The sequence below is a fragment of the Haliotis cracherodii genome, unplaced genomic scaffold, assembly GCF_022045235.1.
Source record: "Haliotis cracherodii isolate W230 unplaced genomic scaffold, xgHalCrac1.p SCAF_10, whole genome shotgun sequence".
In the NCBI taxonomy this organism is placed as follows: domain Eukaryota; kingdom Metazoa; phylum Mollusca; class Gastropoda; order Lepetellida; family Haliotidae; genus Haliotis; species Haliotis cracherodii.
The window spans coordinates 46,480,587-46,502,503 of NW_027266265.1; the positions used below are offsets into that span (position 1 = coordinate 46,480,587).

Here is a 21,917-nt window from a genome sequence, read left to right on the forward strand (position 1 = left end):
TTTTCATATGTACAATGGTAATACATTTTTGATAATTGACAACTATGTAGTGTCTCTTGTAGCGTGTGCTTTTCATGGTTGTGTGTTTAGCGGTGTTGGAATTGTTTCATGTTGGGAATGATGATTAAAAAGGCTGTGTACCGCACAGCTGGTATAGCTTGTTAAACTATTTTAACAATATGTCTCCCAGATACTTTTTTTGATACATTAGTTCAAGCTGTTAATATAAATCTGTTTGCAAATCCGAAAAAGAGTAACCGCATAAAAAAAACTAGGACAGTTTCTGATTAATGCATCTGTGCCAACATAATGAAAAGTCTGAAAGCAACATCTGTTGAGAATGGACAAAATTCAAAATTTGGACAGTTCTTATATATAGTGATAGGGTAGTATCTCGTACTTGTCTTCCTACTCCTATGACACAGTGGAATTATTTCATGTGTGATATCATTTGAAAAAAACTATGCATGTCTTGTCACTTTAAGCAAGAGACGTTTAATGGTCTGATAAACAGTAGTGAGTGAGTGAGTGAGGTTTTACGCCGCTTTTAGCAATATTCCAGCAATATCACGGCGGGGGACACCAGAAATGGGCTTCACACATTGTACCCATGTCGGGAATCGAACCCGGGTCTTCGGCGTGACGAGCTAACGCTTTAACCACTAGGCTACCCGACCGCCCCTGATAAACAGTAAGTCACAGTAGCAATATACATATGTGTACATATTTTAGTTGATTAAGTAGTCAGCTACCATCATTGGCGAGAAACCAAATCATCTAAATAAAGGTAAAGGCACCAATTCAGCTAATGATAAATGCACACGTATCAAATATAGCCTGGAAAGATAAAGGTTTCATGCAGAAATATTCCACAGCTGTAGAGTTTTGGCAAGACAAACAGTACTTGTTTGCAACCAATTCTAAATTGTTTCAATGGAAACAAAAGACATAACAAAATAAAAAAAGTACAAGAATATGAAAAGGCAATAGCTGAGCTTGGGGTCATTGCACATGACTATTTTATGCAAAAATATTCATTAGTTTAAGAGTTATGGCTCACAAACAAACAAGCCTAGAGTTGTCTGAGACAAGTCAAATTTGTTTCCATGAAATCATAACAAAATAAAATTTTGAAAAATTAAAAATAGCAAAAGACACCAGTTAAGCTGATGAGCAATGCATATGCCAAGTTCAGTTGAAATATGTCACACGGTTTTCAAGTTACGGCCGGGAAATGAACCTTCTAAGAAGAAATTGAAGGTGAACCATGAGTCCTTGTTTTATCCCCTTAATGCCGCGCGCCAGAGAGGGTAACAACAAGTACCATCTTTTAACGTCTTTTGGTATGACGCGGTCGGGGATCGAACCCCGGACCTTCCGCTCTCCGGGCGGACGCTCTACCACAAGACCACGGAGGCGGTCTGTACATATACCTGTCCTTTACTTGGATGTAGTCACTCCAGCTTTCTAATGGTGTAAGAATGTACATCGAAACATCACTAAATGCAACAAGAGTCATTGGAAGATGACAAATCCCCCCGACCCCACAACTTCGAGAGAACAAATCATCTGACCATTACTGTAAGTCTGTCTTGATGAGAGAATTTCTATCTAATCTGTCTGTCTCTATACACGAGTAGTTACTGAGCTATCAAAACGATACCATGGAATTGGGATTTCTATGTTAGGTACACACCTCTATGGACTGAGTCAAAGTCCAACTTGTTGCCATGGAAATGGAAAAAAAATATAGATTCTAAACACCCCAGAGAAGCAAAAGGCCCCATCTGACAACCTGGTCCTCGTGTGTGCAAAGTGTCATGCAAGAATACCTACTAGTCTTACAAATATATACAGAGTCAAAGTCAAAGTCAAACAAATTACTATTTATTTAAATTCCTAAATAGCAAAAGGCACAACTTCAGCCTTTGGTTAATACATGTACCAGGTTTGGATGAAAAGGCTTTCACAGTTTTCAAGTTGTGCTCTGGAAACAACATCTACCAACTCTTTTGAGACTAAGTCCACATTGTTTCCATGAAAATCAAGACAAAAATAGCCAAAAGTCTGCAAATAGCAAAATGCACCACTTCAGGATCTGGTGGACAAGTTTTGTCCCTTTTGAGACTGAGTAAAAATTGTTTCCATGGAAATCAAGGAAAATAAAAATGCCCAAAATCCATAAATAGCAAAAGACACCACTTCAAGATCTGTTGAAAAATATTGAACAATTTTCGAGTTTTGCTCCGGAAACGAAATAATTATGGTCAGACGGACGGGCGGACAGACAGACGAGGTATCAACTTATATCCCCCGGCATATAATGTGGTGGAAACAGTCGACAACCTGTCTCTCTGTCCGTCCATCCATCCGCACTATATGCCCGGGGATATAAGTCGACGCCTTGTCTGTCTGTCCGTTCGTCTATAATCATTTCGTTTCCGGAGCGCAACTCGAAAACCACTTAATATTTTTCAAAAACAATTGGCAAACATGTCAAACTAGAAGTTATATGTTTTCTTAATGTTAACTCACAGCACAACATACAAGGAGGGCGACAGTGCAAGTCATGGAAGCATATGTCACACACATGCTACATACCACCACGAATAGCGTTAAGCAATAATTCACTCACTAATGATAACTACAACCATCAATATTTACTCAGAAGACAATTCCAACAATTTGAAATCCAACACGACCCTATTCACTAAAATAACTAACAAGCAATCACATTTCGTTCATACATACCATAAGATACCTTTGGTGAAACTATCAAAGAAAACCATGTTAAATGGGTTTTTTAATGTTTCAAAAAACAAAAAGAAAAGTGATTGCTTTCTACAACAAATAAACAGTAAGTGAGAATGGTAGGGTCATCGTCAGTCAGCCAAGTCATACAGTCTGTCCTCCCTATTCTCAGTTCAGTTAACTTGTACATGCATGCGGTACAGGGGACCGATTCTCACCTGGATTCCCCACGTGGCACTCCACGTTAGAAACCAGGAGTGAGTGAGTGAGTGAGTATGGTTTCATGATGCTTTTAGTAATATTCCAGTAATATTACGACAGCGGAAATGGGCTTCTAACATTGTACCCAGATGGGAATGAACACAATGCCATTTAGAAATTGGTCAATGTAACAAATGTTATATTTGGGATAACACTTTAGTAAAGTACAGATTCTAGAACTTTTGCGGGTTAAATTCCATCTGGGAATCAAACCAACAGTCCCAGAGTGTGGCACCTAATCGCCGGCACACAAAGTCAGCCATTTAGCCCACTCAGCCACCGAGGCTCCAGTAAATATTGTCTGACTGTTCTAGAGTGTTGAGACGTACCTTCTAGGTACTGTACAAGTTTAGGGATGACAGTATCCCACAGCTCCACGAGGTTTTCATGGATGTTACCCGAGATCCCTCGCATCATCTGCAGGACATGCATCCCTCGTTCTCGGCCATTCAGTGGACGACCAGCAAGCACCTGCACCACAACATTTGGCAAAATATAAAATTTGGAATTAACACAAAAATCCTCTTGTTATTTTCTCATATGGGAAACGACCAGTTTATATACAAAGCAGGGTCTAAGGTGGAGAGTAACTGATGTTCTGAGTTATTATCAAACATATTTTATTGTCCAAAAAGACAAAGGGATTGGGCACAAGTGCAGCACTTATTACCGCCTTCTCCATACTCTGTTCTGAGCTGGGCTTAGCATTTAGCAATATTCCACCAATATTGCAGCAGGGGACACCAGAAATGGGCTTCACACATTGTACCCATGAGGGAAATCAAACCTGTGTCTTCGGTGTGAAGAGTGAACGCTTTAACCACTAGGCTACCCCAATGCCCCCTTTGATTAGTATTTTAGCTATATCACGCATGTCAGTTTGACGCTGAAGGAAAGCCAGAAGTCTTGCAGGTATTAAGATGTTCACCACTTTGATGAAACCCACAAGTAAGGGTATGGTGCTGTCGGACAGTGATGAATGACAAATAAATGAAAAGAAATTGCATAAATTCAAAGGAAAATACCGTAGACTGATCAATTATACTAGAAACACTTTAAGGACCACTCGATTCTTTCTCCTAGGTACAGCAACTACAGTAATATGAAAGAATTGGTTGGTCCTTAACTTTTTTTCAGTAGTATAAATTATTTTGCTTTAGAAGTATACTAACTGGTATTTCCTAGAACTTGACAATAGATATTATTTTGGATAACAACTTCTTTATTACACATAAACAACGTGTCAGGGGCACTTTTTGCTCCAGTCATTCACCTGATGAAGGGATGAGAAGCAGCCCTGAAACACTGTTTGTGTATAATATATATTATAGCTAAAATGGATAGAGTTATCATTAAACCGCCCGTATGTTATCAGAAATAAGCGGGCCACTGTAACTTGATAATGCCCTCATACTGCTTGACGACGGGCCATTATCACGCCCATTGTTAGGTGACGTCACAGGATAGGGATAGGTGACGTCACGTTCAATAGTCGTCATCTGGTTTGTTCTCTGACGTTGCCATATTTGTAAAAGTGGGTCAATGACATTTGTGTTGATTGCAGTAAATGTTTCCAAACCGATATTGTTGTTTCTTACAGTAAATTCCTTCCATTTTAGCTATAACAAGGGTAACGCTATTTTTCAGGGCATTATCATTTGCAGAAGCCCTCGGTCTTTTCAAACGCCCTCCTTTGTCGGGCAGTTAATGGAAGACTTCGGGCTTCTGCAAATGATAATCCTAAAGCTATTGTACAACTACTTACAACAAGTTTGGCAGCCAGCGATGGAGGTTTGGGGATGTTTGCTGAAAACAAATTACAAACACTTAACAACATAAGCAAAGCTGAAAAAAAAGCGTATTTGAAGACACTGATATTTTGATACCATACCCGCCACTGGTGAGATAATTTTTCACTGTATGCCTCTATATTTTATCTGGCGTCCGCCAGATACTTCCACTGGTGAGATCATTTTCCCTTGTAAACCTCTATATTTTATCTGGTGAGAAATGATCTCAGGGGAAAATGATCTCACCAGTGGAAGTATATATTCTACTCAATTCCTGATAAGGACATTGTGTTTGCTCACATGCCTACCACGGCCTATTGAAGTTGGGAGACAACAATGTATATAAATGTTTATTTTGTTAATTATTGTTTGCAGTGAAACTTAACATGCGTAATTCAATGCCTACATCACATCCTATTCGTTAGACAACATCCCCAACAACCTCAGAGTTATCCCCCTTCTGGACACTCGGAATATCCCTGTCAAATGTTGAGTAACATATAATCCTGTTAAATGACGGGCAACAAACCTAGGGCACCTGCCTTGCTAACACGCACCTACTGACCTACTCACCCCGGCCTGACAACCTAGCACAATAGTGAGTGGGTTACGACTTAAAGTCATGTTAGCAATATTTCTGGTATATTTTAACCTTAGAGCAATGAAGCATGGAGCCAGCACACTCCACATGTGTATCCTCAATTCTGAAAGAGTGTGAATGAGTTAAAATTTAACGTTGCATCAGCGTTATTTCAGCCATGAAGCAAATGAGAACAAGCTTAAATATCTGGAACGATTCTGAAAGATGAACACAACCCATATTACCAAGTAATGACAGAAATAATGGTTGACATGCTGGGTGTCTGAAATGGGAGGCTCGCAACATTTGCTGAAGCCTTATTTCATGTATTAACAGAATTTATATCTACCTTGAGTTTCAAAGTCTATTTCGTAATCGTCAGCATTCTCCTCCCTCTTCTTGATTGAAAGGTAGGCCAGACTGCGGCAGAGGGCACCTGCTGCCTCGGTGTACTGCTCGGGGACAATCAGCTCCAGCAGGTACGGCCACAGCACAATCTCCATCCTCTCTATGGTCGTGGTGACCAGCTGCAGGATGTTCTCGCACATGCTGCGGAGAGCCTTGTTCGACACCCATTCTGGGTCTGCAGGCCTCTTGCCCTGAAGTTCAAACCATCTTCAGTAATTCCAATAAGTGAGTGAGTATCGTTTTACACCACTTTTAGCCATATTCCAGCTATTATCACAGGACACCAGAAATGTTCTTCACACATTGTACCAAGGTCAGGAACTGAACCCATGTCTTCGGCTCGACAAGCAAATGCTTAACCACAAGGCTACCCAACTGCCCAAATCCAAGAATGGCTCAGGAGATGGTGAAACTGGGACCTCCGATTCCATGCCAGAGAGAAACATTTTACATGCTTTGACAAAACAGTAGTTCTCTTAAGAAACAAAAATCATAATTATTAAAGATCCAAAAGTAAAAAAATCAACTCTTACCGGTGGGTCATCTGGAAGAGCACACTGTCTGACAATAAATTCCACCATGAGTTGTCCCCCTTCCAACTCCAGGTAACCATGGTGAGCCATCGCTATGACGACCTGGGCAAACACTTTCTTCACCTGAAATATATAACAGCACATACATAAAAAGCAGAGCCCGCAATCATTCTAAATTAATTCATGATCTGAAAATTATAATGGGTTTAACCATTTCAGAGCACTTAACAAGTACCCTCGCCTGTAACCTCTGCCTCGATATTTACTGCTGGCAAGGATTATAAAAATATCAGGGGTCAGGGTTAGGATCTGGGTGCCCTAAGCTGTCAAAATTTGAAGCAGGGGTTACGGGAGGAAATCTTCCATTGCATTTAATACCATGTTGACAATTATTTGCAACTAACATGGCTACCATGTATTTGTATGTTATCTGCTACTACTCTCAGGTAAAGCTAAAGAGATTCTCTTTATCCCAATATTGCCATATTGGGACATGCATCAACCAAGTCAGCGAGCCTGACACCCGATCCAATTAGTCACCTCTTACGACAAGCATGGTCGCCTTTTACGGCAAGCATGGGCTGCTGAAGACCTATTCTAACGGATCTTCACGGTCGGATTACCGAAATGCAAGCCCTGGAGATATAGTGGAGGTCCTGAGGGGACAGGGGTTTATCTAGCATTGTAAACCTATAGAAAGTGTGTTCTGTGTTGTGATTGGCTAATTTGGGTCACATGTCCAAATGTCAAAGGGTGAAAATATGATTTGCATTCCCTGAAGCAAGCAACCGAATCACTGTGTAGGAATACATAATTACTCAGCATTTTTTTGCATACTAACAACTGTGATAACTCGCTGAGTTAAAGAGTGTGACAGTTCTTTAGCAAATTGAAATACAAACTTAACATTTATAACAAATATTTTGATTTTTCCTATTCATGGGAATTATTGGGATTTTAAATTTTTAATTAAAAAAATGAAATGAAATAATTACCAAAATCACAATCACCATAGCAACAACAGAACGTTCGATGTTGACGCCTCACAACCGAGTAAGAACGAGGTGTTAAAGAGTGCACATGTTTTTTTCTAAATAAAACAATAGGTTTACAATATCGATAAATACTATGTGTGTGTCTATTTCTGGGATTTTATCGAGTATTTGCATCTTGGAAATTCATCTCGAGGCCCGAAAGCGTTAGACACACACATAGTATTTATCTTCTAATTCCAACCTCAGTTGATTGATTCAACGATGCTAACATGAAGTGAGACTGTTGATTGTGATTTGCTGCATACTTGGGCTACATATCGGCCTGAAGTACAAGTGAGTTTACCTTGTTGTTGCTGTCGTTGCAGAGGTTCTTCAGCCCAGATACAACCACTTCCTTCTTGTCCTCCATGGAGGGGCCTGCAATACATGAGTCACTGCAGGTAACACATAGAACCCAGCTTCACATGCGTCTAGGCCTATTCCCCCTCCATCAACTCCCCTCTGCCTATTCCCCTGACAATTGCTCCCCTGGGTTAATTCCCCCTAGGTCAATTCAAGTACCCCCCTAGCACAATGACAGTAGATTTTTGTACAACACCAAGGACACTAATGGGGAGATAACTCTCATGGTTCCTACCTGCAGAGTTAATGATGTGTTTGAAGATGGTGAGGACACCAATCCTTGTCTTCTCATTGGTCGTCTCCAACTTCTGAAGCAGCAATCCAACAAGTCGACCCGAAAATGACCGGGCTGTGGAGCAATATTTATATCTGATACAGAAAACATGCAGCACTTGGAATGTTACACGTAACACGGTATATAACAACAATCAACACTTAACTTTACTTGGTCAAAATGACAAATGCACAAAGCAAAAATTTTTTTGTCAGGATCGATAATTTCCCAGAAATAAATTTAACTGAAATAAAGGTTTTATAAAAAAAAACAAGCAAAAAGATGTTGACAACAAAAGCATACAATTTGAATTTCTTTTTTTACTGTTGCAATATTTAACATAGGTTTGTCAAAAATAGGGAATTGAATTTTATCTGAATGGTGGATCCTTAATTTACAAGTTGCCAACTGACCGATGATGGTGAAAGACCTGAGCAGCTCATTGTGGTTCTTGATACTCAGGGGGTTGGTGTAGTCCGGAGTCTGCAGGACCTGGAACAGACAACGTCAGTCTTAATGCTCCCTTGTATACTTAAGGACTTAAGGACATACACCAATGAACCGAAAAAAATATACAGTCAATGCTTATATTTAAATTCGACAACGTAAAACATGTTTTATCTACAATAGTTTAACCCCAAACAGTTGCATATATCAAAACAGACAAAAATGACGACATTGATAAACATTCCAGGTGTAGGAATACATACAGTGGCGTGACATGAATCAGGTGATTATTTAATTTATGCACATAATTTGACACGCCTACACAGTCAGTAGCCAATCAATGGAGAGTGGTATTAAAACAATGTTCATTGGACCTGTCAATTAAGGCAAGAGGCGAAAAGAACTGCAACAGTCAGACTGTAACGAACCGGAAGAAATATGTCCGAGAGAAGGCGGCTGTTTCAAATAACATGATCATTTACTGCGTGATTCAAACATTACTTCCCTGATTACAGTAAAACACAGTTGGAGAAATGCTAGTTAGAAATGAAACCCGAAGACATGAAAGTTGAACCAAGCGAGCGGGAAAAAAACACGCAAGTGAGCCTGCACGTTTGCTGTTTCATTCATTCTCGGCCTTCTGTTTCAAAGGGTAGTTTGGACAATGAATATGCATGAAAGTCGCTAAATGTCCTGTGCATGACGATACACGTGAGCAGAAAGGGAATTCCCTCGACTGTAACATTAGGATTCCCCGACATTCCGCAGTAATAAAAGTAGTGCGCTGCGGTGGGCGTGGCTTAATTTTTTACATTCATTGGGAAATGAAAACAATAACACGTGACCAATTCAGCTGATCAGAATGCAGGAATTTCCATGAACACAACGAAAATTTAATTATAAGATTATGAACGTAAGAAACAGGGATTTTTTGTTTGTTCATTGTTAAACACCACACTCTCCTATATTGCAGCTTCATGAAGACAATCTGCAAATAATCGAATCTGGACCAGACAATCGAGTGATTGACATCGTGAGCATTAATCTACACAATTGGGATACAATGACATTAGAACCGCCTATTATCCGACCCTTACTGGGTACTCACTGCACTTCTCAAGAGTTGGGAACAAAATGTCTGATTGGGAATTGTTTTACACAGCCCTGGCAAAAACTATTTAGAAACATTATCAAACGATCAGATCATGCATACACTGAAGTTGACTGAAGCTTTATCTTTAATCAAACATGTATACAAGTCAAAAGGAATGTGTGCATTGTCAGAAAGAAATGGGAACATTAGCAATTTGTAGTAACCACTGAGCTACAGTGAGTTTTTGTCATTAAACAATATGTCACGTGACTAACCACAGCTCCAGACAGTCCTCTGGGTACCCGAGTCCTACTCAGAGCCCACCCGACCCGGGTACCCAAGTTTCCCGTCCCAGCCCTAAATGACATCCAACCAAATCAGTGAATCTGACCACCCAATCCCGTTAATCACTTCTTACAACAAGCATGGATTGCTGAAGACCTATTCTAATCCAGATCTTGATGGGATCTCAACCTAAATAATACATAGAGTGTGCGTATATCAAGTAAATGAGTTGGAGTTAACGAGGTTCACTGTACATTAGCTATCTAATAACAGTCTTATATGTGAGACAGTACAAAGATGACACAAGCCGAATCCCAGACTGCATATACTATAATGATTGACAGCATATATCTATTCTGGTGTAAAAACCATCAACAGTCTTAGTGTGTGAGGGCAGAGCATATGTCTATTCTGGTGTAAAAACCATCAACAGTCTTAGTGTGTGAGGGCAGAGCATATGTCTATTCTGGTGTAAAAACCATCAACAGTCTTAGTGTGTGAGGGCAGAGCATATATCTATTCTGGTGTAAAAACCATCAACAGTCTTAGTGTGTGAGGGCAGAGCATATGTCTATTCTGGTGTAAAAACCATCAACAGTCTTAGTGTGTGAGGGCAGAGCATATGTCTATTCTGGTGTAAAAACCATCAACAGTCTTAGTGTGTGAGGGCAGAGCATATGTCTATTCTGGTGTAAAAACCATCAACAGTCTTAGTGTGTGAGGGCAGAGCATATGTCTATTCTGGTGTAAAAACCATCAACAGTCTTAGTGTGTGAGGGCAGAGCATATGTCTATTCTGGTGTAAAAACCATCAACAGTCTTAGTGTGTGAGGGCAGAGCATATGTCTATTTTGGTGTAAAAACCATCAACAGTCTTAGTGTGTGAGGGCAGAGCATATGTCTATTCTGGTGTAAAAACCATCAACAGTCTTAGTGTGTGAGGGCAGAGCATATGTCTATTCTGGTGTAAAAACCATCAACAGTCTTAGTGTGTGAGGGCAGAGCATATGTCTATTTTGGTGTAAAAACCATCAACAGTCTTAGTGTGTGAGGGCAGAGCATATGTCTATTCTGGTGTAAAAACCATCAACAGTCTTAGTGTGTGAGGGCAGAGCATATGTCTATTCTGGTGTAAAAACCATCAACAGTCTTAGTGTGTGAGGGCAGAGCATATGTCTATTCTGGTGTAAAAACCATCAACAGTCTTAGTGTGTGAGGGCAGAGCATATGTCTATTCTGGTGTAAAAACCATCAACAGTCTTAGTGTGTGAGGGCAGAGCATATGTCTATTCTGGTGTAAAAACCATCAACAGTCTTAGTGTGTGAGGGCAGAGCATATGTCTATTCTGGTGTAAAAACCATCAACAGTCTTAATGAGTGAGGTCAGAGCATATGTCTATTCTGGTGTAAATCAAGTGACAGTTGCATAAACAGATCTTAAATATTGTGGTCAGACCACATTCCCCTTTCACCTGTTGACAACTTAACGAGTTGTTTTACCTGTGAGAAGAGGATATTGAAGAGGTTGTCAAAGTGTGGCTCTAGGATGGGGCTCTCCTCTTTGCACACTCCATCAAGCACCATACACAGACCCTTGGGAGGAAATGAAAAATTGAAATATATAAATCAATTCACTTCAGTCGACATTTTGAAAGACATACAGTCACAACTAACACAACAGATGTATACTGGTTGCCTGACCCAGAATGCAACAATGCATATGAAAACACTTCTTAATATCATTGTTACAGATTTATTATGAACATAAAAAATATTAACAAGCTGAAAATGTCTTTAATAATCAGAACAAACAGCTTGGAAAATCAACACATTATACACACAAATGTTTATGTTTAAGTGCAAAAATTTGGTTTTGTTATTTTAAATTCGAAGTCTGACTATGATGTATGACTACATGTGATCTAGTGCTGGAACAAGTCCAAATTTACTACCCGGGTACCCACCCCACTATTACCCGAACCTACCTGGGTACCCGCAGTAGGTCTCAAGAGATAGGTACAAAATGTCCGATTGGGAATGGTTTACTGGGACTGTAGCCATGGCAAAGTGTATATAGATACACATATAAAATGATCTGGTCATGCATACACTGAAATTGACTAAAGTTTATTCAAACACATAAAAGTCAGAAAGACATTAGTGACTTGTAGTGTAACCATGGAGTTCTATATAATCTTTGTCATTAAACAATGTATCATGTGACTAACCACGGGTCCAGGTAGTATTGTGGATACCCGGGTCCTACTCAGTACCCATCCGACCAGAGTTACCCGTCCCAGCCCTAATGTGACCATTACCTGTGTGATGTGGTACGGCTCCGGGTGGCGCCGGTACAATCCCAGCATGCCCTGCAGTATCTTGGGGAACTGTTCCTCCAACTTGTCCTGGTCCATCACGTGAGTCATGTGACCCACTGCCTCGACTATTGCCAGACGAAGCTGCCAACATAATCAAGACTCCTAACAGCTGGTCACCATGGTTCATAACTACTTGCACACAGAATTCTTATCATTCATTTGTTGCTAATTCTACCATGACAGTGAAGCATTCTTGATTCTGACTGGCCAAAACGACCCAAAACAAAAAAAACCTCCTTTCCAGTATAAATCCCACTACTTGTAAAAAAAATTAACAAAAATATAAAAAAACAAATCATCAAACATGTTGTCAAAAGGCCCTGTTTCACCACTAGACTGATCTGTATAGCAAGTTTCATCAAGAAATATTCAATGGTTTAGGAGTTCTGCTCAGGAAACGGAAAACAGACGGGCAGACATGCTGATATCCATATTCCCCCATTTTTAAAAACGGGGGGATAATAACAATGAAGTATAAAAGCCTAGTGGACAAAGAACAAGTATATTTTTCAACATTTACAATAAAATAATTTATATTCCTATTTTATTCCACACAGTATTTCATCACTCTTTTACATAATACTCTTACGGCAAAATTTAGCTTTTTACGCAAGTGAGGAAAAACCCATGAGAAACCTCTTGCAAACCAACAGATTACAGCTAGTCAACATGCACTTTGCTTCCCAGTCTCCACCAACACACACAATACCTTAGCCTCCTTAGACTGCAGCCAGATGTTGAAGATGATGTCATAGGCCGAGAATATCTCCCCCGAGAACTTTTGCTTGGTGATGGAGGAGTCTGGGGCCTTGTCCAGGTTGGCGATGTACTCCAGGATTGCTTCACTGAACTTGGACAAGGCTGGAAGATATCATACAAAGAGGCATGTCATGGTATGCACAACACTTGTATCCCACTAGAACTGAGGTACTTGTATGTCATGGTATGCACAATGCTTATATCCCACTAGCACTGAGGTACCGGTATGTCATGGTATGCACAACACTTGTATCCCACTAGCACTGAGGTACCGGTATGTCATGGTATGCACAACGCTTGTATCCCACTAGCACTGGGGTACCGGTATGTCATGGTATGCACAACGCTTGTATCCCACTAGCACTGAGGTACCGGTATGTCATGGTACGCACAACGCTTGTATCCCACTAGCACTGAGGTACCGGTATGTCATGGTATGCACAACGCTTGTATCCCACTAGCACTGAGGTACCGGTATGTCATGGTATGCACGCTTGTATCCCACTAGCACTGAGGTACCGGTATGTCATGGTACGCACAACGCTTGTATCCCACTAGCACTGGGGTACCGGTATGTCATGGTATACACAATGCTTGTATCCCACTAGCACTGGGGTACCGGTATGTCATGGTATGCACAACGCTTGTATCCCACTAGCACTAAGGTACCGGTATGTCATGGTATACACAATGCTTGTATCCCACTAGCACTGGGGTACCGGTATGTCATGGTATGCACAACGCTTGTATCCCACTAGCACTGAGGTACCGGTATGTCATGGTAATGTGTGTGTGAATCATGCATTTAATGCCACAGTCAGCATTATTCCAGCCATATCATGGCTGCCCTTAAAGCATGTTGGGCACGGGTGGTCCAGATGTCAAAGTTGCAGCAATTTGCTGTGCAGAGTTTTGTCCCTTAGGCATACCTGAAACATATGATGATGGGTTCGAATCCCAGATTTGCCACGATTATGTTCCTTACTTTGTCATAACCATGCCTGTGCTCGTGGGTTTCACAATGGTGGTAACATCAAGACTTGTATCACTTCATGTTTTCCTCTGCTCTATCAGTTCATGATCTGTGCACTGTAGCTCACAAGCAAACCTCAAAGCCTGCAGCACTTTCACTTTTCCACTGTACAAGATACCAGATAACCCAACTCTCTCATGTTCATGTTTCATGTTCATGTTTTACACCGCTTTTAGCAATATTCCAGCTATATCACGGCGGGGGCTGAGTTTTCCACTGTACAAGATACCAGATAACCCAACTCTCTCATGTTCCAAGCAGCACTGAACCCAACTCCCTCACTCCCTCCAGAACACAGTGACACTAACCTGAAGTGAAACAAACACGCTTATAACGGACTGGCGGATTTAATGAGTGAGTGAGTGAGTTTGATTTTACGCCGCTTTTAGCAATATTCCAGCAATATCACGGCGGGGGCTGAGTTTTCCACTGTACAAGATACCAGATAACCCAACTCTCTCATGTTCCAAGCAGCACTGAACCCAACTCCCTCACTCCCTCCAGAACACAGTGACACAAACCTGAAGTGAAAGAAACACGCTTATAACGGACTGGCGGATTTAATGAGTGAGTGAGTGAGTTTGATTTTACGCCGCTTTTAGCAATATTCCAGCAATATCACGGCGGGGGCTGAGTTTTCCACTGTACAAGATACCAGATAACCCAACTCTCTCATGTTCCAAGCAGCACTGAACCCAACTCCCTCACTCCCTCCAGAACACAGTGACACTCACCTGAAGTGAAGACCCATCTCATGTTGTCGAACTTGATCATCCCTAGCATGGGGAGCATGGTGCCCAGCACTGCAGTCAGATGTGGCACCATGGCATACACTGGACACAAACAAACAAACACCATACTTACTACATGTACATCCTCTCAAGGGACCACTCATTATCATAACGGTAAGCTGGTGGAGGCTCAACCAAACAATGCATGTTTTTTAGTTTGTTTTTGGTGTTTTTTTGTTTATTTATTTATTTAATTTTTAATTATTTTTTTTTTGGGGGGGGGGGGGGGGGGGGATAAGGGGGAGGGCACTCATGAGAGTAAATATTGTTTTAGGCCACATCAGCTGCACTGAATCTATTTGCAGCTAGCTATTCTATTATAAAAAAATTAAAACAGTAAACTGCGTTTAAAACAAACATGCTTATAACGGACTGGCGGATTTAATGAGAGAGTGAGTTTGATTTTACCCCGCTTTTAGCAATATTCCAGCAATATCATGGCGGGGGACAACAGAAATGGGCTTCACACATTGTACCCATGTCGGGAATCGAACCCGGGTCTTCGGCTACCCGACCGCCCCTGCCGCGGATTTAATGAACTGGATTTTGGTCCCAGTAATTTGCTGTATATATGCTGTATATGTTTATAACGAACTATGGTCATAACGAACTAAACTTAGTGGTCCTTTTGAGTTCGTATAACCGTAGTTTACTGTAGTGTAGTTTACTTTATCATATAATGGGAAGGTTTCTCGGCAGGATAAAGACAATGGATAATTGATATCCGTTGGGGTCATATGCGGATAGAGATGCAAATATCAAAGGTCAAGTAGGGATTACTTTCAGTGTTTATAAACAAACATGGCGTCGCCCTTGTCAGTCGGTTATCGAGTCAGAAATAACTATCGGGAATCTGGATAAACTAAAAGGATAATTCTATCATTATCAAAAGAACAGTCTAATATACCGAAAATCAGTGTCTATAACTGTGACGTAGCTAAGGTATTTTATAAGTTTTGCCAACTTTGGAGATATAAATTTCGAAACAATTTTGCAAGGGCACTAGGCCTAGCCAAGCGGGATCAGTAGCCATATCTGTGCTTGAAATCTTTTCCACAAATTAAAATAGTTGGTTTTGGCCGAAATATGTTTGAATTGTTACCTTGTTTCGTTTTGTCGCTGTGTGTACGTCTGACTGCACTTAATGTTATGACAGGACAGACCGACTGTCAACAACATCAGAACGTGGCTGTGACGTCTCAAAAACTAGGGTTAGAGTAGCTTTCCTTTGACAAAGGGCAGCTACTCTAGCGGACAGATCGATGGATTGCAGCGAAAGGCAAGTAAAAACAAATTGTTGTTTTGCGTATATGTTGCTTTGCCACTGTATAAGAAACAGATTTTAGTTGGCACTATATTGGCTACTGTCACTGTCCGACTGACACATCACTTACCCTTTGATGTAATAAATATTAATGTGCGCATTCCAGGAAAACTCGCAATGTTTAGGTAATGTTTGTGAGTTAGGGGAAGCGATTTTCAAGCACAGAATTGAAGAATAACATTATATTATAAAGAGGTTATTCCGCTTGTGTGTTTAGGGATGGTAAATATCCTGTATTAGGAATAAACACTATGTATTTAGCTCGCCCAGGCTCACTAAATACAATGTTTATTCCTAATGCAGGATATTTACCATCCCCAAACACACTTGCGTGATAACCTCTATGTATTTCTCATGTAAACAAAATACTTATGTGTCACTCTAGTAGGGCATGAAAGAAAATGAAAGTACCATGGTCTCCTTGACGACAGGAAAACAACAAAATGTCACTGAGGATTACAAACTCACATGCAGTGTCTCAGTTACCATGGTTACAAGACACTAATGTAATTACATTAATACCTGCATAAACACAAAAACATATTTACGTCAACTCTCATAAAACACATTTCAAGTATAATACCTTCACAGAGTGCTTATTTACAGAAAAATGTACACAACAAAACAAAATCAGTGACATCATTCAGCCCCACCCATTCTTTAATCAGCCAATCAGACAACAATAGTCCACCAGTGAGCATGACCTAATTTATTTTTTGTTTAGAAAACAAAAATGCAAGAAAACTGCATTGTCAGCCAAACAAATCACTTGCACTTTATTTATTGTCAAATGAACCAAAAATCTTAAGAAACAAATTATTTTGGGTAAGCAATCCACAAACCATGAAACAAATAATAATATTGTCATCAATCTCATTAAAATCCGATCTTAGTCTTCGCTACCGCTAAACAAAGATACAGAACAACCTTTAGAGAGTTTTGACCGTCCAGTGAAATGACTGACAAGAAATCGACATTGGCCAATCAGAAGGCAGCTTTCTCGAGCTTAACGACACTAGTTTCAAACTGGCGACTACGCTTCGAAACATATTTTGACGTATTCTCAATTAAAGATTTTAAAACTGATAAGAAAAACATTCTGGAATGGCTTTTAGATGGCCTAGATTGTATGGATATAATCATGAAACCTGTAACTGTCGTTCGGAATCCCCCGTTTTAAATATATCATGGTTGCATGATTAGAAAACACATTCCGACTGTCACTTTCATGATCGGGTAAGCGACGCTCTGAATGGTTGGATGAAAGGTCGTTCTGACGTGATCCATAATGCGATGTCCTCAGATCTTTCTTTAGCGATAGCGAGAACTAAGATCTCATTTTAATGAGATTGAAATTGTCATCTAAATAACAGAAAATTATACATGTCATAAGAATCAATTTCAACTAATGGTGTTGGATGAAACTCCAACTGAGAAAGGATGAATATTATTGGGCCTTAAAATGTCTGACTACACAACATGATATAACAACATACCATTAGCAGACGCCAAGTTCCCAATGGTCTGCACCACGAAAAAGTGTGGGATGACTCCAGGTTGGAAACGGTCCAGGAGTTCACCCATCACCTCATCACAATACTTGGTTCCCAAGGCAACCAGAACACCACTGGCTGCCGTCTGCCACTCAGGCTCAACTTCCTGTTACATAAGGGGAGATAATTAACTATAATTTTGTTCGTTTGTTGTTAAACGCTGCACTTCCAGCTATATGACGGCGGTCTATAAACAAGAGGCCCATAGGGCCTGTATCGCTCACCTGGATATTTACGCAATCATGGCAAATCTAACAGCATGAATGTGTATTTCTCTAGATACAAATGTAGCATAAAGATCTGAACTGTTTCCATGTTATGATCCAGGATAAATCATATTGAAGGTATTATTCTCTTTAAAACAAACAAATGTATGCAATGTATCTGTTTATTATAGGGTGGGGATAATATCGGTTTGCATGTTTTGGTCAAGGTACCAAGGGATGCTTCCAACCAAATATGGTTGACATCTATCTCTTAGTTCCAGAGAAGAAGTCGTTTAAAGCAATATAGCCAAATTACCCCTATTTGGCCCTGCCCCTCAGCCACTAGGGGGGTCAGCTCCACCATTTATACAATTTTGAATCCCCACCTCCTTGGGATGCTTCCAGTCAAATTTCGTTAATTTCCAAATAGTGGTTCAGAAGAAGAAGTCATTTGAACAAATTGTTGGCATACGGACAACCGATGGACAACGGACGGACACCACGGTATGGCATAAGCTCACTTTGGTCCTTCAGACCCGGTGAGCTAATAATCAAGTCTGGACCAGACAATCCAGTTATTGACATCATGAGCATCGATCCATGCAATTGGGATACAATTACATGCATCAACCAAATCAGCAAATCTCTCTTACCCGATTCTGTTAGTCGCCGTTTACGACAAGCATAGTCGCCTTTTACGGCCAGCATGGGTTGCTGAAGACATTTCCTAACCCGGATCTTCATGGGTCTATTATCGAGACTAATGGAACACTCAGGCACAACTTCCTGTTATATAAGGGGAGACAACTAACAAGGAAATGAAAACAAAAATGTAACATGCTTGCAGTGGCCTGACAAACACCATATTTAAACAACTACAATTAAAAGTTAACAGTTGCTCGTAAGTTTGATTATTGTTTTATGTTTTTCTTATAAAACAACGTCAAAACCCTTTCAATAAACATATGAAAATGCCAAAAGAGTCCATATGTACAATTCCCATCATGAGTACTGTATTCGACATAATAAGCGCCCAGGGCACTCTCAAAATTAGAAATGGGGGGGTCTTGATAGAATATTATTTTGGTGAAAATCAACAGAGTTGAAAGATCATACATTTCGTGGTTTATCCTGACAGCCTGAAATGTTTATATTCGACAGATATATTTTTCCAGAATTTAATTTCCCATAATTAAGGGTGCATATAACATACATATTATACAAGAATAAATAAGTCTTGTGTACATTGATCAATTGGAAGGGTGTTAATTGGGATTGTTCACTAGCCAATATATTTGCAAATATAGCCATGGCCGCTTATTAGAGCAGGGCACTTATTACGTCGAATACAGTAACTGTTTATAAATAACTATCACAGTGTGATGATACCAGGTGTTCGCCAAATGCGTGCCTATCCTGCCCAACCTGTTGCACCTGTCACAAACACATGCCCTCCACAAAGGCAAGTCAACTTTTCTACTTGTCTTAACCAGACAAGCATATATAAATGTATTATCTTCAGACTGGGGGTTTTGGTTCAAGTTGGTTGAAATCTTTAAGCTGAAAAATGTAAACAGGTTGGCCGTACCTTGGACTGTGTGAGTTCATCTGCAGCCTGGTGGATGAGGTCAACAGCCAGGCTGACATCAATGTTATCAAGGACTTCTTTCAAGATACGCTCCAGGGCGTTGAGTATCACTATACGGTGATCTGTCGACAGCTGAAACAGAAGAATTCATCCGTGTTTAATGATGCAGTAATTAATATTCCAGCTGTATCACACCTGCCTGTAAATAATCAACGTTAGCCTTGACAAACCAGCAGTACCTATCAGCCAACAGGGTACGATGAAATGCAATCACGTCACTGAGTTACGTCGTAAGAGGCGACTAACAGGAATGGGAGTTTAGGCTGGCTGACTTGCTTGATGCATGTCATCTGATCATAAATGCATAGATTGTCTGGTCCAGATGCATCCATTTACATAACTATTTGACTGCCGCAGTGTAGCTTGAATACTGCTGAGTGCTGCGTCAAACAACAAGCTAAAAATCATATCTAATGAATCTTATGACAAAGATAATAATAAAAACAGTATTTGTTTAAAACAAGAATGTGAGTTCACTTAAGCCTCACCTTATTGTGTTTCTTAAGATATGAATAACATGAGCTTAGAACCAGAGACGGTTTCTTCTTGCCGAGTTCGTATAGTGAGTTGGAGATGACTTCTCGTGCCTCGTCATTCTTGTCATGTGCAGCATCAATCAGTGCCATTGTAATCTCTGCCAAAATATTGGAACACATGGATAGAAAAAGAACTTTAGGATACTTGACCTCATGTCAGTCAAAATAAAGCCACAAGGCTCTGAAGCTCACATGGATTTTTCTGGAATATCACATTAGACAAGAAAGGTCATAGAGGGGAAAAGGAGAATAGGTATACCAAATAATATACACTTAACACTGATTCATGCATGGCTGGCCAGTTGTAGAGGTGCACAAGCCCTTTCTGTCAATTAGATTCATAAACCCCCATACATCAAGTTAGTGACATGTCATTATCAAACCAAGTTAGTGACATGTCATTATCAAACCAAGTTAGTGACATGTCATTATCAAGCATAGTTAGTGACATGTCATTATCAAGCCAAGTTAGTGACATGTCATTATCAAGCCAAGTTAGTGACATGTCATTATCAAACCAAGTTAGTGACATGTCATTATCAAGCCAAGTTAGTGGCATGTCATTATCAAGCCAAGTTAGTGACACGTGTCATTATCAAACCAAGTTAGTGACATGTCATTATCAAGCCAAGTTAGTGAAAAATGCATTATCAAACCAAGTTAGTGACATGTCATTATCAAGCCAAGTTAGTGACATGTCATTATCAAGCCAAGTTAGTGACATGTCATTATCAAACCAAGTTAGTGACATGTCATTATCAAACCAAGTTAGTGACATGTCATTATCAAGCCAAGTTAGTGACATGTCATTATCACACCAAGTTAGTGACATGTCATTATCAAACCAAGTTAGTGACATGTCATTATCAAGCCAAGTTAGTGACATGTCATTATCAAACCAAGTTAGTGACATGTCATTATCAAACCAAGTTAGTGACATGTCATTATCAAGCCAAGTTAGTGACATGTCAATATCAAGCCAAGTTAGTGACATGTCATTATCAAACCAAGTTAGTGACACATGTCATTATCAAGCCAAGTTAGTGACATGTCATTATCAAACCAAGTTAGTGACACATGTCATTATCAAGCCAAGTTAGTGACATGTCATTATCAAACCAAGTTAGTGACACATGTCAATATCAAGCCAAGTCAGTGACACGTCATTATCAAGTCAAGTTAGTGACATGTCATTATCAAGCCAAGTCAGTGACATGTCATTATCAAGTCAAGTTAGTGACATGTCATTATCAAGCCAAGTTAGTGACATGTTATCATGTTAGTGACACATGTCATTATCAAACCAAGTCAGTGACATGTCATTATCAAGTCAAGTCAGTGACATGTCATTATCAAGCCAAGTCAGTGACATGTCATTATCAAGTCAAGTTAGTGACATGTCATTATCAAGCCAAGTTAGTGAAACGTCATTATCAAACCAAGTTAGTGACATGTTATCATGTTAGTGACACATGTCATTATCAAACCAAGTTGGTGATATGTCGTTATCAAGCCAAGTTGGTGACATGTTATTGTCAATCAAACTTCCAGCGCCAAGTATAGGTAAAGTTTTAGAGTAGGTCTACAGCAACCCATGCTTGCCGTAAGAGTCGACTATACTCGTCGCGAGAGGCGACTAACGGGATCAGGCGGTCAGGCTCACTGACTTGGTTGATGGATGTTTTTGTATTCCAATTGCGTGGGTTGAGGCACCTGATGTCAATCACTGGATTGTCTGGTCCAGACTCAATTATATACAGATCGCCGTCATATAGCTAGAATATTGCTGAGTGCGGCGTTAAACAACAACAAAAAACACATAAAACTACCAGAAGGAATTCTCACAGGTTTTCGGTCCCTTTTGTCATTG

General features: G+C 40.1%; 1 protein-coding gene across 1 annotated transcript in view; it reads right to left on the reverse strand.

Annotated features, from left to right (window-relative positions):
* LOC139454452 (maestro heat-like repeat-containing protein family member 1) overlaps nucleotides 1-21,917 on the reverse strand; it is a 72,187-nt gene that overhangs the window by 44,169 nt on the left and 6,101 nt on the right. The window contains exons 2-15 of the mRNA XM_071236162.1: nucleotides 20,000-20,145; nucleotides 19,452-19,583; nucleotides 17,601-17,763; nucleotides 14,724-14,822; nucleotides 12,907-13,058; nucleotides 12,138-12,278; nucleotides 11,320-11,412; nucleotides 8,408-8,486; nucleotides 7,956-8,069; nucleotides 7,662-7,735; nucleotides 6,324-6,446; nucleotides 5,732-5,981; nucleotides 4,778-4,818; nucleotides 3,342-3,483 (exon numbers count right to left, since the gene is read on the reverse strand). Coding sequence (XP_071092263.1) covers nucleotides 3,342-3,483; nucleotides 4,778-4,818; nucleotides 5,732-5,981; nucleotides 6,324-6,446; nucleotides 7,662-7,735; nucleotides 7,956-8,069; nucleotides 8,408-8,486; nucleotides 11,320-11,412; nucleotides 12,138-12,278; nucleotides 12,907-13,058; nucleotides 14,724-14,822; nucleotides 17,601-17,763; nucleotides 19,452-19,583; nucleotides 20,000-20,145 — 1,749 coding nt within the window. The remainder of the gene's footprint in view (nucleotides 1-3,341; nucleotides 3,484-4,777; nucleotides 4,819-5,731; nucleotides 5,982-6,323; nucleotides 6,447-7,661; nucleotides 7,736-7,955; nucleotides 8,070-8,407; nucleotides 8,487-11,319; nucleotides 11,413-12,137; nucleotides 12,279-12,906; nucleotides 13,059-14,723; nucleotides 14,823-17,600; nucleotides 17,764-19,451; nucleotides 19,584-19,999; nucleotides 20,146-21,917) is intronic.